This window comes from Carassius carassius, chromosome 22 (assembly GCF_963082965.1).
Source record: "Carassius carassius chromosome 22, fCarCar2.1, whole genome shotgun sequence".
In the NCBI taxonomy this organism is placed as follows: Eukaryota; Metazoa; Chordata; class Actinopteri; order Cypriniformes; family Cyprinidae; genus Carassius; species Carassius carassius.
Genome location: NC_081776.1, coordinates 6,225,128 through 6,242,160, shown reverse-complemented (window position 1 = coordinate 6,242,160; position 17,033 = coordinate 6,225,128). Strand labels below are relative to the sequence as shown.

Genomic DNA, 17,033 nt, shown 5'->3' with positions numbered 1-17,033 from the left:
AAAACGGCAGTCAATAAACTCTCAGCATACTTGAACGCGAGTCTCTCTGGGGAGTGTTGAGCCCAACAGTGATGGAGTGCAGTTGTTTGTGCAAACCACAGGCCTAATGTAGATTATAACATGTATAGCATGTGCTAGACTGTAGGTTACACGATCTCCTGACAGCAATGTCACAGCAGAGCTTTAACTTTATGCCTTTACTGTATACATAAATAATACATTACATTTAAATATATTAATGCTATAATGAGTACTAATTATAAATATTGTTCAGTATTATAAATAACTATATTTAAATGATGCTTTAAATTTAAAATACATGGATAATACATTAATAAATAATTACATTTAAATACATTAATGTTGGAATATTATGAGTATTAAATATAAATATTTTTCAATATTATTTATAACTATATTAAATTTAACACTTAATTTAAAATGAACAAATTAAAAATTAAATACATGTTCACTGTAAGATTATTACAGTACACTGTAAGATAATAGAGTATTAAATATAAATAGTGTTCATTATAGTAACTACATTTTACTTTTCTAATTTAACATTCAATTTAAAATTAAACACATTAATAAATAATTACATTTAAATACATTAATGCTTTAATATTTTGAGTATTAAACATTCTAAATATTGTTCGGAATTATACATAACTACATTTTAATTATGCATTAAATGCATTAATAATTCACTAATATTTTTTTTTACAGATAAATGCTGTAATATTATTAATACTAAGTATAAATATTTTCCAGTATTATAAATAACTATATTTTAAATATTTTATGTTTTTTAATATTCTGAAATTACTGTTTTGTATTATTCACTAAACTTCTCAACAATATCTAGGTGCCTAAATATAGTTTGGGTTCCAAAGTTTCATGGGACATTTTGCTCATTTTGTCATTTGCAAGGTGACCATCATAAGCCTGACTGCTTTAAAAACAGTGCCAAACATTAATTTTTAGCGTAAATAATAATTATTGACAATAACAACAACAACAATTATATTATATTTTTTTAAATCTAGAATAGTAATAAATTGATATTTAATTCTGTATTTATATAAAAATATAAAAATTATTTAAAAAATAAAATATTTATATGCATTTCTAAACAAACAAAAAAATAGTGCAGACTGTGTGAGATTAGTATGCGACTCCGACCTTCCTACTGGCTGCTAAAGTGTGATGTCTAAACATATTAGACTGACATATGGCAGCATTCAACGAATTTATTCACATTCACTGTGCGTGTGTGTGAGTGTGTGTGTTAGTGTGTGTGTGTGTGTGTGTGTGTGTGTGTGTGTGTGTGTGTGTGTGTGTGTGTGTGTGTGTGTGTGTGTGTGTGCGTGTGTGTGTGTGTGTGTGTGTAAACACTAGAAGTTCATCCGCTGAAAGTGAATGCAATTGTCTGATCCTGGATCTGAACCAGGTGGTCCAAAAGCACAGACAGACGTGACTTTGTTAACATGAATGAACGTCCTCCAGTGATTTCCAGGGACAATGAGACAGCAATGGTTTGCGGGATGGGAAAACATTTTCACAGTTTTCACAGTATGCACAGCAACGATGGGAATAGGCATCTTCAAATGAACCTTACGAATGTGAAATGACATTATGTTAATTCACACAACAAACATTATGTGCTGTTGTTGAGAGGCTGAAAACACCAAACAAATGCCTAGAATCCTTAACTCGTCAACAAAAACTCCCTCACACTCACAATCATGATGTCCACAAATGCAACAGGTAATTCTTCAATTCCCAACTCTTACCTATGTGTTTATGACTTTTTATATGACAGCACCAGAAACTGCAGGGCACAGTCTACTCTCCCAACACATCAGAGAGCCACTGTTAGTCGCACAGACTGATAACTCTATCCTAACACACACACTCACACTCAAGTAAAGTTCACTAACAGCTGATTGAGGACAGCTGTCATGGCTCTCAGTGTTGACTCCCTGCAAGGAGTTAGTTAGTGCAGGATTATGGGAAGGCATACTGCCCCAGACCCGGCTTAAAACTAAGCCTCTCTCACCTCTCATTGATTTCCTGCCCTCATCTTCTGCCTCACTGCCCCTAAATCTGTTTTCCAATTTCTCTCTCCCTCTCACTTTTTTCCATGATTTGCACACATGCTCCACCTCCTCGTACAGAAGTCGTAAATAAACCTGTGGCTGCATTCTACATGACAGCCGTTCTTTATTCCCGGCATCTCTTCTCAGATCTTTCTATCCCGTACTGACATAACACTTCCCCACAGACGTCAATCATCCCAGCACTCGAAAGAAAGCATGTGTGCACTCATAAATAAACCCCTTCTTCGTGTGCTCTCTTAAACCAATGAAGGTTTCTCTTCCTAAAATACCTCCCATCGTAAATAAACAATAGGTACTCTCTGGCTATTTTTAAGGGGGAAGATAAATATCCCAACACAACAGCAAGTGACTAGAACTTAAGAATAACATTTTTTGATTTTGATTTGTTGCACAGCTGATGTCCAGCAAAACATCCATGGTTTTGAACTCTATAGCACTACCTGGAAATACAACTTCAAGGTTATTTTTCATAGATAAACTATGAAAAAGGTAATGCAAAATAACTTTGATGACAAAACATTTAAATGTTAATATTGTAATCGTATGAGCACTAAATATTTTCAGTATTATTAATATTTTCATTATGCATCATATGTAAAATTAAGTACATGAATAATACATAAATTAATAATTTAATTTAAATAAATTAATGTCGTAATGAGTTTTACATATCGTAAATATTTTTCAGTATTATAAATAGCTCTTTTAATTAATAATTTTAAATGAAATACATGAATAAAATGTAATGCTGTAATATGAATATTAAATATTAAAATTGTGTCAGCATTCTAAATATATCAATTATGCATTAGATTTAAAATAAAATACAAGAATATAACATTAACAGTAACTAAAGTAATATAAAGCAATGCTGAGTCTTACACAATAAAAAGTATTTTTCAGTATTACAAATAACTATTTTAGGCTATACATATATTACATTTTAAATACAGGAATTATACATTAATTAAACAAGATAATGAGTAGGCCACTGAGACTAAATATAATACTTTTGGGTTTTTTATAATAACTACCTATTTATATATTTTATTCTTGAATAAGAAGAAGAAGAAGAAGAAGAAGAAGAAGAAGAAGAAGAAGAAGAAGAAGAAGAAAAAGAAATAAGCAACGATAAAATTAATAAACAGCTTTCAAACAAAGACAGTAGACTACTTACAAAACTATCTGTCTGTGGTGCTTCAAGTAGAGATATGAGTCTCTCTGGGTTCTTGAGGAGTAGTTTATAATCAAACACCGCAGATTTGTTCCTTTGATCCCGATGACTGGACTTGAACCCAGTTCTGTCCCGGTCAATAGTCACAGTGTGATAAAACAGCCCAAACGCTACCCCCAGCACCAGAAGGGGACCCGTGCAGTACCTCCGGCGGAGTGTCCAGATCCCACGGAAAATCATTCCCACTTCTGCACAAACGTTCCTGGCTAGAGTCAAGACACATACCATTGGGAATGTGTGTTTGGTCCCCACATCATCCCTCCGGATCACGCTCAAATGCACAGTTCAGGAATCCGACGCGCTGTGTTAATGCGCGCGTATCTGAGAAACGCTTCATGACACGATCGTGTAAACGCTTGAATTAATTCGACGTGCGCCAGAGCTGGTTGTGAAGACTCGTTTTCAACGGTCCGGGTATCAAAACAGAGGGGAAAGTTTCTCTGAAGGCTTCTTTCCTCTTCTTAAAGCTGCTGAGCCCCACGGTTGATTAAAAACATCCCGAGCAGAGTTACCTCATGACTGAGAGTAATGATACGCCTCCTTCACGCTGAACGCGCTCTCAGAGCGCGCGTGGATCTCTTTACCAATCTGCTGCGAATGTGTGGTTTCGGCGAGGCTTCTCAAACATATTAAAATTAAAGGAATTCTCACACAGGACGTGTTTAGCGGTCATTTACAGTCCGTCTTAATCGTTGGTCAATCTAGACGAGCAAGAGGCACTGTTTTCATTCGGTCTCTCGCGCGCATACGCGTACGCGTTTTTAAACCGTATAAAGTCTTCAAGTTTTAAAAAAACGCGCTTCTAGACCCCTGTGTGCTGCTCATTTTCATAGCTATTTAAATGGAAGTCACTGTAGTAGATTCTGTTAAAGTTAAAGCCAGAAAAAAGAGGATGTTTGGGTTGTATCTTGTGATATTTTTAAGTGCGCACCTGGTTTGCGTTAACCAATTTAATTCCAACAATTTCCCAGCACATGCATTTTACTCATTGGAAAGCCCAAATAAATAAAATGTAATTCATTAATTTTTTTGACATTCTATGGAACTTTGACATTTTCTTATGATATTACCACCTGGAATTAAAAAGCTAATTTACACCAGCTATGTAAAATGTTCACAAGAATTACATTTTAGGTTTACAACATATAAAGTTTAAAACCGTTTTAACCCTTTAAACTCAAAGCAATTTTTTGTTACAAATGGAGTTTTATGGTTTGAGATTAAATGAGTTAATATGAAGAGAATGGCATCTTTAATTATCCCATTCACTTGACTGGGACCATTTAGGAATGGATTCAAGAAGGATTTATATAAAACACATTTTGCTTGTTTCATGAATATAGCTCCATGCATCTCCCCAGTTCTCATATCCTTCCCATGCTTCTACTAAAATCAGAGGGCACTGATTTTAATAGTAATGTTGTTACTACTTGGGAAAAATCTATTGCAATGCACTTTAAGACAGTGTGTACCAAAAGTTCTTGATAATTTTATTGTTTTAGTTTTTTCCCCACATCTTGCAAAACATATCACCACATCAGTGCAGTATAGGCTAGACACAGACACACAAACATACACACAGGTCACAGTTGTTCATTTGTTCTATTGTACACCTTAAGAGCTCCTCTGTAAAGTAAGAAACATTCTGTTCTTTAAGCGGAGCACAACTCATCATCTATCCATTACACACAAATAATCCCACAGAATCATCATTTTCACTGGCGGGCAACAGGGCGTCACTGTTGCCGTTGTATATCCATTCATATCAGTTTCCTTTAAGATTAGTCAGAGCTGAATGTCCTGAGACTTGTAGTCTATAAAGCAGTTCAGGACTACAATTCCCAGTCTGCATCATGTCAATCCATACTATGCCGATATGGATTAGCAGGAGCTGCCAGATGCGAAAGGTCATCACGCATGGCAAGCTGAGGAATGTCTTGAATGTTAAAAAACATGGGCCTCTCTATACCATCTTGCCCATCCGCCTCCATAAAGATTAATGGAGATGAAGAGAAAAAAAAAAGAAAAACAGGAAACATTTTGAGGGCAGTGTGCGCTTAGATTCACCATCTAAAAACACACAGCCTGGTTGTGATTTAAACAAACACACACACAGCAGCCACACCATCTTTCAGGCATCAACATCTCTTTCTCGCATCTACACACCCCGATCACATGGGGATGTAACATGTACACTCTCAGTCGAGGGGGACAGTCATTTCAGAGAGGTTGGCCCAGGTGATCTGGCATTTATTTGTGCCGGCTTCCCCTCCTCTTCATGGCCGCTGTACACTGTGGGCAGTACCACTTCCCTTTGGGCGCCTCGGTCAAACCTACGCAGCCGTAGTGGAACCACTCGATCGGACACTACAAGAATAGATGGGAAACAGTCAGGATCAAATAAATCACTTTTTCTGACTACAATCAAAACACCATAAAAATGCCAAGGAATTGTCAAAAAAAAAAAAAAAAGGATATATATATATCAATTTGGTACACATTATAAAATGTTATATTATAGTATTGTATAGATGGTTTCAACGGCAACAACAAACAAACGTTACTGCGCATGCGCGCTTTTGTGGCCCTAACTTAACTTCCGGTAGACTTCCAAATAGAATCAATAACAACAGCCAAGTCCCTCTAGAGTAGATTTTTTTTTTTTGATAACAAACAAAATATGTTTGCTGCGTAAATCAGGTGAACTTAATGAAAATGCAAATTAATTATTTCCGAGCAGGAGATGCATAAAGCGCGAGAAATAGAGGTTTCCCCAGTAACAGCTGTAAACAAAGCAGAGCTGCGCTCACAAACGCTGCGTTATCAGGCATATAACATGCAAGTCTTCCTTCAGAAATAGTGATATAAAAACACCCGTGCCTCGTTTTTTATTTAAACATATAAATGTAAGGAATTATTATTAAACGTGCAGTACGTAACGTTACTCATGTTTATTCAACGAAGCTTTTGAAAATCGATCAGTTTTAAAATGGTGGCGAGTCTCCAAAAATAACTAAATTGATGGGAAACACATCCCACAGCACAACCACCTTAGCCCAACTTCAGTCTACTCACCACCTTGACTTTAACTGCGTTTGTAGAAGGCACTGCAGCCAGACCTATATACACCACACAGAACTTAGGGCCAGGCGCATGCGCCCGATGAAACGTCTATTCTTACAGAATTGTGACATTTAGTTTGTATAATAATTATATATTTTATTAATACATACAAAATATATATTTATATTCTTATAGCAATTAATTTTTTATTTATATAAAATAATTATTTTCTAATACATAGTAAAATTCAATAATTCATTATATAATTAATATTATATTCACAATAATACTCATGACTGCTTGCTGTCATCTCTGGAAAATAGGGTCGTAAGAGCTGACAGTATGAGCTTGTGTGAGTTGTTTGAAGAGGAAATATGTCAGTGTCTCTGGAGATGAAGGGTTAGACTTACGTCTTGGTTATCGCAGCCGACCATCTCTCCGTATGACACCTGCACAATGACAGTAGATCAGAATGAGACAGAGCACACAAGACAAACAAGCACATACGCACCTGCAGCGAAGTGTCACGGATGCGCACACCTGTGAACAAAGACTTTGCAAGTTTTGTCTTTGATGTCTATTCAGAGACACACACACATTTCTATTTTGGATACTTTGACAAAAGCAATATTACTTTGAGGCCATAAAACAAATGTATTCATGGGGAGACAATTCTTTTGCACTCATACATAAACTAAAACACACACACACACACACACACACACTACCAGAGTCCTTCAGCCAACCGTTACTGGAGTCACACACACTGCACCTCCCTGAACAGGTCTTTGATTTTCCTGTATGATCTTGCTTTATTGGGGATGGTTGAGAGTAGCTCAAGAGAAGTTTTTCCTTTTCAAAACATTTGTTCTGATCATAGCTGGCAATTGTTTAAAGGAATAAACTGTTAAAATAAAATAAAATAAATAATAATACTGGCATAATTTTTTTTTATTATATATATATATATATATATATATATATATACACACACACACACACACACACACATATAATATTTTATTTTAGAATTTTACAATTAGCAAATGTTTTGTTTGCTATTTAGAAACAGTGAAGGAGGAATAAGGAAAGGACATTTTGACTTGTCCCAACTAACTAACCTGCCTAACCAAAACAAGCTTAACAATGCAGTTTTCCTACCGTATTTTTCGGACTATAAGTCGCACCTGAGTATAAGTCGCATCAGTCCAAAAATACGTCATGACGAGGAAAAAACATACAAGTCGCACTGGACTATAAGTCGCATTTATTTAGAACCAAGAACCAAGAGAAAACATTACCGTCTACAGCCGCGAGAGGGCGCTATATGTATTCAGTGTAGACTACAGGAGCAATGAGCAGCATAGAGTGCCCTCTCGCTGCTGTAGACGGTAATGTTTTCTCTTGGTTCATTTCAAATTAATTTTGATAAATAAGTCACACCTGACTATAAGTCCCAGGACCAGCCAAATATAGTACCGGAAAATACGGTAATTAATTTTTATTAGTTAATCAACGTTATAGTAAATCATTTCAATATCAGAATCACAGTAAGAACATGAGGAAAAGTAGTGGCACTGGAATGCTGTATGAAAGAGATGTGAACGCACCTGGTTGCAGATGCAGTATCTGGGTTCGTTTGGGTCGTAGGTCCAGTCCACCTGACTGCTGGTGTCCGTTTCTGTGATGGTGGTCTGTACCAGCTCATGAGCCAATGCAGACGATGACGAGCAGGACGACAGTGAGGAGGAAGAGGAAGATGAAGAGGACTGGTGGTTGGAAGACTTAGTGTTGCCTCTGAAAAGCAAAGTAAGAAAGTGCTAGCAAAACAAATGTATATGAATTTGACATAAAATGTGCCAGAGCAAGTTTCACACTTATAGAGAAGGCACAACGTACAAAAACACCACGAAAGTGACCCTGGACCGTCTTAAGTGTAATTTATACATGAATAAATAAGCTTTCCATTGATGTATGGTTTATTAGGATAGGACAATATTTGGCCAAGATACAATTATTTGAAAATCTGGAATCTGAGGGTGCAGTTCTTAGCAATGCATATTACTAATCGCAAATTAAGTTTTGACATATTTACAGTAGGAAATGTACAAAATATATTCAAGGAACATGATCTTTTCTTAATATCCTAATGATTTTGGCATAAAAGAAAAAAAAAACGATAATTTTGACCCATACAGTGTTTTTGCTATTGTTAAAGATATACCCCAGCGACTGGTTTTGTGCTCCAGGGTCACAAATATGTTTCTGGGTGCCTCATTCAGGAATCAAATAAATGGATAAGCAACAGTGCGAGTCTTACTTGGTCTTGCGTCCTGTGCGAGAGTCTGTGCTGTTGTTGGACGTTAGGGGCTGTGTGAGTGTGTTAGCCAGTGCAGAAGATGAATAACTGCTGGTGTCCCTGCTCAGAGCAAACTCCCGTCCCAGGAAATCATTGTTCTTCACAGCTTCATAGCTGGCCTTAAGACTGGAGGTTCTCCTGCCCTCTTTCATCTGAAAAACATTAACACAAATATGAAGAATGAAGAAACTATTTCAAGTTCCTGCTTGTATATATATATATATATATAAAACATAATATGACACAGCATAACATAATCTGACACAAAAATAACAGATAAGAGAAAAAAAAAGACCCTAAGTGGCCAAAAATAGTTGAAACAGGAAACGAAGGGAGGAGGGGGTACAAATAGATCTAAAATTAGAGGTGAAGAGGGGGATGGTGGTTTTACCTGTGCGGTGGCTTGCACTGCCTGAGCTGCTGCCATGGAAATGGCCCCCGCCCCTACAGTGGGCCCGGCAGGAAGCGGGCTCAAGTTGTATGAGGAAAGCGTTTGGGAGGAGTTGACGTTATACACGCTGTTAGAAGAGGACGTGCTGTTCACTCTGCAGCCTGCAACACACAATCACATATCATCTATGACCAAAAACACTTGTGAGGAACAGTCCTACAGGAGTGGGGACTAACCTCATTACATCATTACACTCATTTCTTCTGAACCATTCGGCAAATACCACACACGGCAAACATATGTGTGGCAGGATTATGACAAATCATAATTGTTGTTTATATCCCTTGACACTGTGATTAGGTTAGGGCTGCAGTTATACAGAATATTTGCAATTATTTTGCTGGAAATATAAAATGACTGTGATTCAAATGCACTTTTTATTTAGCCATAATGTCTTAGATTAGATTAACAATCCTCTCTCTCACAAAGTGCAAGTATGAGAGTGTTTACATGCATCAACATTTTTACATGAAAACGTGTAAGTAAACTTTGCTATTCATTATCATGTATAGTTTTAATGGTAAACTATTAAAAAGATATTAATAAAGAAATAAAATGTCAATATTCATCAGAAATATTAATTATTTCCTGTGTTCATTTAATGAAAAAAGAAAAGCTCACCTTTATTAATTTTTAAAATGTAATTCTTACATAAATAATTCTGAATTGTCACTTTTAAACAACGTTCATCTGACAGGAAAAAATAACTAATTAAAATGAAATAAATAATTCACCCATTTAAGACATTTTTATGCAAATACACTTCCATTCTAAAGTTTGGGTTAAATAAAGGTTTAAAATAAATTCATACTTTCACTGAACAAGGATACATGACATTGATTAAAAGTGACAAAGACATTCATAATATTACAAAAGGTTTCTTTTTCTCATAGAATGCATTGCATCTTTCTAAAAAAATAACGTTGAAACACCAAATCAGCAAAGATTTCTGAAGGATCATGTGACACTGAAGACTGGAGTCATGGCTGATGAAAATTCAGCTTTGCGTCACAGGAATAAATTATTTTTTTATATATTACAATTATTTTAAATTGTGACAATTTCACAATATGACAATATTAAACAAATGCAGTCTCGGTGAGCATAAGTGACAAAAAAAAAAACAAATAAATAAATAAATGACCGATCCCAAACTTTTAACATTAGAGTAAATATTGAGATAGATACTGAATATTGCCAAATGCCTGAAAAAGTTGACGTTCTCTGAAAAAATCTTTCTGACCTGTTTTCACATGACATTGACTCATAAGAGAGAGAATGTATGTTTTACCCGGTGTGTTTTCTTTAGAGGCGTCTGATGTGAGTGTGGAGAGAAGCGCCTCTGACTTGAACTTCTTTTCTGGTACGTGTTCAGTAGTGTGGTGGGCTGGCGTGCTGTACTTCCTCTCTGTCGAAAGACACACAAAACAGGTCAGAGGACTGAAAAAGAAAAACAAGGAGCAACCATTCTCTTGGAACTGACTTACTCTCCACAGTGGCGTGTGAATGTACGTGGTGGTTATTGACAGGTGTGGAGGGGCTGTCCATCTCTAGTGAACCTAGAAAACAGAAAACTGACTTTCAGGTGAACGGTTTCAAATCAGTACAAAGCCACAACATGATCAGTTGACTGAAATGCATCCAGGCTTTTTCAGAATAGCTAAGAAAGTAGTAGTTTTTGCTACACATTAAAAACATAAGGGCATATTCTTTTTTTATTCACATCATCTTAAAAAACATGAGGCAACTCCTAGCTTTTAAGCAATTTTTTTTTTAACTAAAACTATGAATAATGTGATTGACAGGTGACACTCACGTCTCTCCAGGACTTCTGTGATGCCAGCGTTATCTGCCTCCAACTCCATTTTGAACTTAGCCAACTCCTGATCCAACTTTCGCAAGTGTCTATCAACCTAAGTAGAGACACACACACATCAGCACAGGATCAACAGAGAGCAGATCTCCCATAAACCCTCTCACCAGGATCATAGTCATAAACCATCAATCTGACTGGGGGGAAAATTTTTAATCAAGGTGGATTACTGAACTGAATTACAGCACATGAAAAGCAGTGTTGATAAACTGTGGGAGTGGCAGCATCCCTGAGATCCATTTATACATCTATGATGTGCTGCCACCTAGTGGAAACAAAATTACTCACCAGATCATAAATTTGATTGGCTAATTGGACCTTTTCATCTGCATCTTCCAAAGCTTTATAGTAATCCTGATAAACAGAAAGAGATAATATATATATATATATTTTAATGTGCATATGACCCCTTAAATGCAAAACTATGTATCGATGATTAAAGGAATATTTCACCCAATTTGTTTTTCTGAAAATGAACTTACTCTCAGGCCATCCAACATGTAGATGAGTTAAGTTTCTTCATCTTAACAGGTTTAGAGAAATTTAGCATTACATCACTCGCTTACCAATGGATTCTCTGCAGTGAATGGGTGACGTCAGAATAAAAACATCACAATAATCCACACAAATTCAGTCTATCAAATTAATGTCTCATGAACTGAAAAGATGCATGTCTGTACGGAAAGTCCTATCACACAAAAAATCCACCAACATAGTTGTTTATAACTCTTTTGGACTGTTTTCACTAATAAACTGCACAGATCAAAAACTTTTCCCTCCTGATTCAGAAAAGAAACACTGGAGAAAGCAATATTACGGATAGAGGACTCGTATTTTAGGTGCAAACAATGGTTTCCATCTTGATTATTACAAACAGACAGCTTTGCAATCTACAAGATGTTTGACTGTGTGGAACGGAATATGGATTACTTGTGGATTATTAAGATGTTTTTAATCAGCTGTTCGAATATTCACACGGCACCCATTTACTGCAGAGGATCCACTGGTGAGCAAGTCATGCTTAATGTGTTCTGATGAAAAAAAAAATGTATTTACATCTTGGATAACCTGAGGGTGAGTACGTTTTCATTTTTAAATGAACTATTGGGTGAAAATTTCACATTTCTATTTCAGTCTCAATATTATTTTAACTACAGCTGTAATTAATAACAGTGAAACTTGGATGAACTGAGGTGCACAGCATTTACTCTTTACCTTTTTAATAATTTCCATCTGTTCCTCCCTCCATTCAGGCTTGTTCTTCTTGGCGTTAGTAAAGAACTCATTAACCCGCTGCTCCAGCTGATCCATCGCATCTGAACAACAGAACAGGGGCAGGAGTGAGTCAAGAACCCAGCACACATTCACACTGACTAGCCTAGTGCCTAGCATCTGCGTAGATCATTATAAGGTTGTAGGTTCAACCCCCACAAAGGGTGAACGCTCAACCATCACAACTGAAGGCAAGGTATTTAAAGGTAAAAAATGTCCAGGTCACCCTCACCTCAAAGCAGTAATAAAAAGTGTCACATAAAAAAAATACCTAAAATAATTTTATAGTTTTAACTTATGTTTACTTTATATTAAAAAAGAATAATATTTTTTCTGTCAATTTTGGTGTGAAATATTACCTGGGCATGCCTTTGAGCATGAGATTAGAAGTGAAACGGGTCCAGAACGAAGTCCTGTTCTTGTAATAATTATACTATAAGCATGATTAAATTTGTAGGTCAAATTACTAACTAAATTGAGTTACTAAGCAGATCAAATACGGTTTACACTCCATTCAAAACCTATAACGGTCAATAAATAAATGCACAGTGTGACTATGAAGAGGCTATTCGTATCAGTAGGGACAATGGCAAGTGTAAACAGAGCCAAGGGACGGTGAAACCGTGATTTATTTAAATCAATAATGCATGCGAATCCCAAGTTTTTCCTTAGCCGAGTTACACCCATGTTGCTCAACTTGCACATGGACTTATGATGTTGCATGCTGATGTGAAGTGCATAACACATGCATGCTCCTCATGCATTCAAATCCACCGAACAATTCCTCGGTAATATGAAAGGCTTTCAGCATTATTCAAGGTCAGGTGTGACGATTTACGGCAGAAGAGTGAGTTTAAACTGGATTCGTACTCTGCACTTGCAGGTCCATCTCTCTCATTTCCGTAAACCTGTCGCGGAGATCCATGGGTAGCTGCTCGATCACTGCCGGGAGAAGAACAGAGGCGCGTTACAGGCTAACAGCTACGACGCATTCACACGTACAAAACAGCCCTCTCATACACCTAACCTGTCTAATATAAACATGAACCATTAACATAGCTCCTATACTCACTTTCGAGGTAGTCCTCAAGGTACAACATTCTGGCGGAGAGAGCGTTTCAGGCGTTTGGAAGAAAGGGTTTTTTCGTCAATATGGCGTCGCAGGCAGCGGGGAACTGAGAAGGGGAGGAAAAAAACACAAGTTGATAGGGGAGTGGCTTATGTGAAGGGCGTGGGATTTGATTGGACGATGATGGGGTTGCGCGGAAGCTGACGTTTCTTTGAATGGGTTGTTGCATGGGATGTGTAGTTCTTTAATTGTGCAACGCCATAACTACATTGCAAACTGTGAAATGTACGCATTTTAATTTGGATTGTCGCGCCATATATTGGTAATATGCAGATGTACAGTAACACAAATATTTGTGTTTTTTTTTCTAGCAGTGGATGTTTAGGTTGGTTTCTAGCACATAGTTACATTTTTTGTGTGAAATGAATTCTTTCCTTAAATTTAGAATTTATACATAGGCCTAATGCTATGATTATATAACAATATATATTGCATAATGAAAGGATAAAGTCAAATAATATAAAACTATTTTAAAACTATATTTTTTCCTATATATTAGGCTATTTTTTCTCTCTTGCTCAGTGTCATTCAAAGCTTTGCAAAGTTCCTTCTAACTTTCCATTTTACAGTAGCCTAGTAGTGTTTTGAACACGATCTTTATTAGTGAATTTTGTCCTCTAAATTCAAAGCAATTTCATATAAAACACTTGATATGTGTGTGTGTGATAAGAAAGAAAAAATCATGAAAACACTTGATTTATATATATATATATGTGTGTGTGTGTGTGTGTGTGTGTGTGTGTGTGTGTGTGATGAAGAAAAAGTATTTTTAACCAAAATCAGTTTCATTCAGTTACTGAAATGGTATAGATAAGCAAAAAACTATATTCTTATGTTTCTTTAATTTTGCATCATCATGGAGACACACAAACCTGTTACTTCTGACATGGTTTCATAAAGTTTTGGCCTTTGGAGGGCAGCACTGAATGCAATACAGGATGACAATTCAGAAATTTGCTTTTGACAGTTTCAGTTGGGAGCTGTATAGTGTGTATGGCTTTTGATACCGTTAGAAATTAGCCAGTGGAAGACAATGTAACTACCCAGATGTCTCTTGAGACGAAAAACCTCAGCTTGACCCAATGTTTATTGCAGACAGTTATGACTTGAAGCAGTCGTGGTGAAAGAGGCTTTTATAAAACATCCCATTAAAACCTTTTATTTCCCAGACAAAATTACCACACAGCTGGAGACAAGAAGTGTTCCATAAAGTGACATTGCACCTCAACTCTTAATTTAGATCAAATAAAAATATACTCGAGCTCAGGAAATGTGGCCTCTGATGACTCTTCCATGTGCATTTGTGGCAGATTGAAAGCTATTTCTAGTTGTCTTTTTATATTTCTTCTCATCTGAGTTTCCCGGTGCTATATTTGCACACTAGAATATCAAATAATATCAGTCAGTCAGCAGTTAGGATGCTTCAAATAAAACAATGCAGACTGTATTGGTTTTGCATACTGTCTGTATCCTTGTGAACTGTAAATGAAAGTATATTTTTGCTTAAATGTTTTATTTAATGAGTCACTTTCAAGTCTTTAAGTGTTAATATATTTAAAAACCCAACTATTGCTAAAATGAAATATTTAAACCCTGAGTGTAGAATAGAATAGGCCACTTTGTGAGATAACTAACTGAATAAGTATGGAAGTAAGCAAGTCTATTTATAGGGCAAGTCTTTTCTTTACCCAAAACTATCACACGGCTAGATGATTATTATGAACTAATATATACATCTTATTAATAAAATGTTGTAGTTATCACTGCTTTTGTAAATGAATATTTACATGTAACATGGGCACTCTTACTGTATAAATGAGTACCAGGACAGCTGCAGCATATCAACACACATTCCCAGATAATAGCAGATTGTGACAGTCTTTCTCAAGACAATAATACATGCTTCAGATCTGACCTCTTCACCCCGGCATATGATATCTTGGGGGTGGGGATCTGGATACATGCCAAGCACTGCTGATGCATGTGTTTGGAAAATAAATAATGACCATGAAAACATTTTATATATGAGGCCCCTGAAAACTTCATTCACAATGTTTCCTCTTTATAAAATTACTCTCTGATAAAAGCAAAACAAAACAAACAAACAAACAAATAGTTCTTTATTTATTTATTAGAAGTGACATAATTGTAGGATTATTTGAATGACCTGGTTTATTCTTAATCATTTTATTTCTAAGCGTAACAGTATACAGTTGTGGTAAAATTTTCACATATACTTTGCAATTTCTACAAAATGCTAATTATTTTACCAAAATAAGAGGGATTATACATAATGCATGTTTTTTTTTTTTTTTTTTTTTTAGTAATGACATGAATAAGATATTTTACACAAAAGATGTTTACAAATAGTATCACATGAAAAATAGTTGTGATAGTTGTTCACGAGTCCCTTGCTTGTCGTTAACAGTAAAACTGCCCACTGTTCTTCAGAAAAAATCCTTCAGGTCCCACAAATTCTTTTGTGTTTTTTCAACCCTTTCCAACAATGACTGTATGATTTTGAGATCCAGCTTTTCACACTGAGGACAATTAAGGGACTCATACTACAAACAGTTCAAACAATCACTGATACTCGGAAAAACGATGCATTAAGAGCCAGGAATAGCTATATAAATTTTTGAACAGAATGAAGATGTTTACATTTTTCTTATTTTGCCTATATCATATCATATAATATATATGGAGAGAGAGAGAGAGAGAGAGAGAGAGAAAGAGAGGGAGTAATCAACTGTGTGTGTGTGTGTGTGTGTGTGTGTGTTTTAGTACTGCTCTATAGAAGATACCTGCCTTTTTCCCAGAAGAGAAAATAAGTTAAATTTACCATCTTCTTAAAATTCTAAAAGTTTTCACCCCCAGGCTCTTAATGGACAAAAATACTAGTAACTGTTAAATAGTTACCAGTAAACTTATAGTGGCCTAGCAATTAAAGTATTCACTAGTCTTAAGTTAATAGTTTATATCTAAACCTTATTGTAACTTTTTATCTCACAATTATTACTTTTTTTCTTGCATTTGTGAAAAAAAAAAGAGTCTGAATTGTGATATAAACTCACAACTATAATATTGCGAAGCAAGTCAGAACTGTGAGATAAAAAGCCACGATTAACTTTTTTCTTTTTAAAGCTTCCATAGTACATACATAGACACTATTAGTTTATAGGACTATATCAATAAGGCTGCATGTTAAAACGGCTTGCCATAAGCGGGATGGATCCGATGGCCCACAGTGTGCCTTTAGGACCCTGAGGCACCGCTGCTCCAGATGACACTCGCGCGTTTGGAGTAGCCTAGGTCTCTTACAAGCACAAGTTAACACAACACTTGTGGAAAGGCGAGATGCACACAGCTGGAGAGTATATACGCCTGGAATGACTGTGGCAGTGAATGGATAGCAGCGAAACGCCCGACTCGCGCGCAGCTCCGTTGGGAATATTAATATGATTTTACATTGCAGGCGCAAATTAAGCTTTTAAAGTGTTTCCTGCAACTTCATGCTGGACAAAATATA

The 17,033-nt window shown here is 36.0% G+C and overlaps 2 protein-coding genes across 6 annotated transcripts in view; both read right to left on the bottom strand.

Annotated features, from left to right (window-relative positions):
* The window catches only part of LOC132098807 (cadherin-like and PC-esterase domain-containing protein 1), a 48,046-nt gene extending 43,949 nt beyond the window's left edge, over positions 1-4,097 (bottom strand). The window contains exon 1 of one of the 5 annotated variants that reach the window (XR_009422976.1): positions 3,301-4,097. Coding sequence is in view for 4 of the 5 variants with exons in the window: in XM_059505017.1 (XP_059361000.1) it covers positions 3,301-3,585 (285 nt within the window). In the remaining variant the exon portion in view is untranslated. The remainder of the gene's footprint in view (positions 1-3,300) is intronic. The other 4 variants (XM_059505017.1, XM_059505018.1, XM_059505015.1 and 1 more) reach the window with 4 other exon arrangements.
* A 729-nt stretch (positions 4,098-4,826) lies between these two features.
* LOC132098806 (inhibitor of growth protein 3-like) lies at positions 4,827-13,600 on the bottom strand. The gene is made up of 12 exons (XM_059505014.1): positions 13,448-13,600; positions 13,246-13,317; positions 12,319-12,419; positions 11,392-11,457; positions 11,047-11,143; positions 10,718-10,789; positions 10,522-10,638; positions 9,171-9,331; positions 8,741-8,931; positions 8,031-8,217; positions 6,831-6,869; positions 4,827-5,724 (listed from the first exon to the last, which is right to left on the bottom strand). The coding sequence occupies exons 1-12, from the start codon at positions 13,473-13,475 to the stop codon at positions 5,608-5,610; spliced, it is 1,248 nt and encodes a 415-aa protein (XP_059360997.1). The 5' UTR covers positions 13,476-13,600; the 3' UTR covers positions 4,827-5,607.
* Between the last annotated feature and the right edge of the window lie 3,433 nt (positions 13,601-17,033).

Excerpts from the sequence above, each read along its gene's own strand:
- LOC132098806 (XM_059505014.1), bottom strand. The coding sequence starts at position 13,475 with ATGTTGTACCTTGAGGACTACCTCGAAA. Across the intron at positions 8,218-8,740 it reads CGCACAGGACGCAAGACCAA|AGGCAACACTAAGTCTTCCA; the intron begins GTAAGACTCGCA and ends TTTGCTTTTCAG. Across the intron at positions 5,725-6,830 it reads TCGGCTGCGATAACCAAGAC|TGTCCGATCGAGTGGTTCCA; the intron begins GTAAGTCTAACC and ends CTATTCTTGTAG.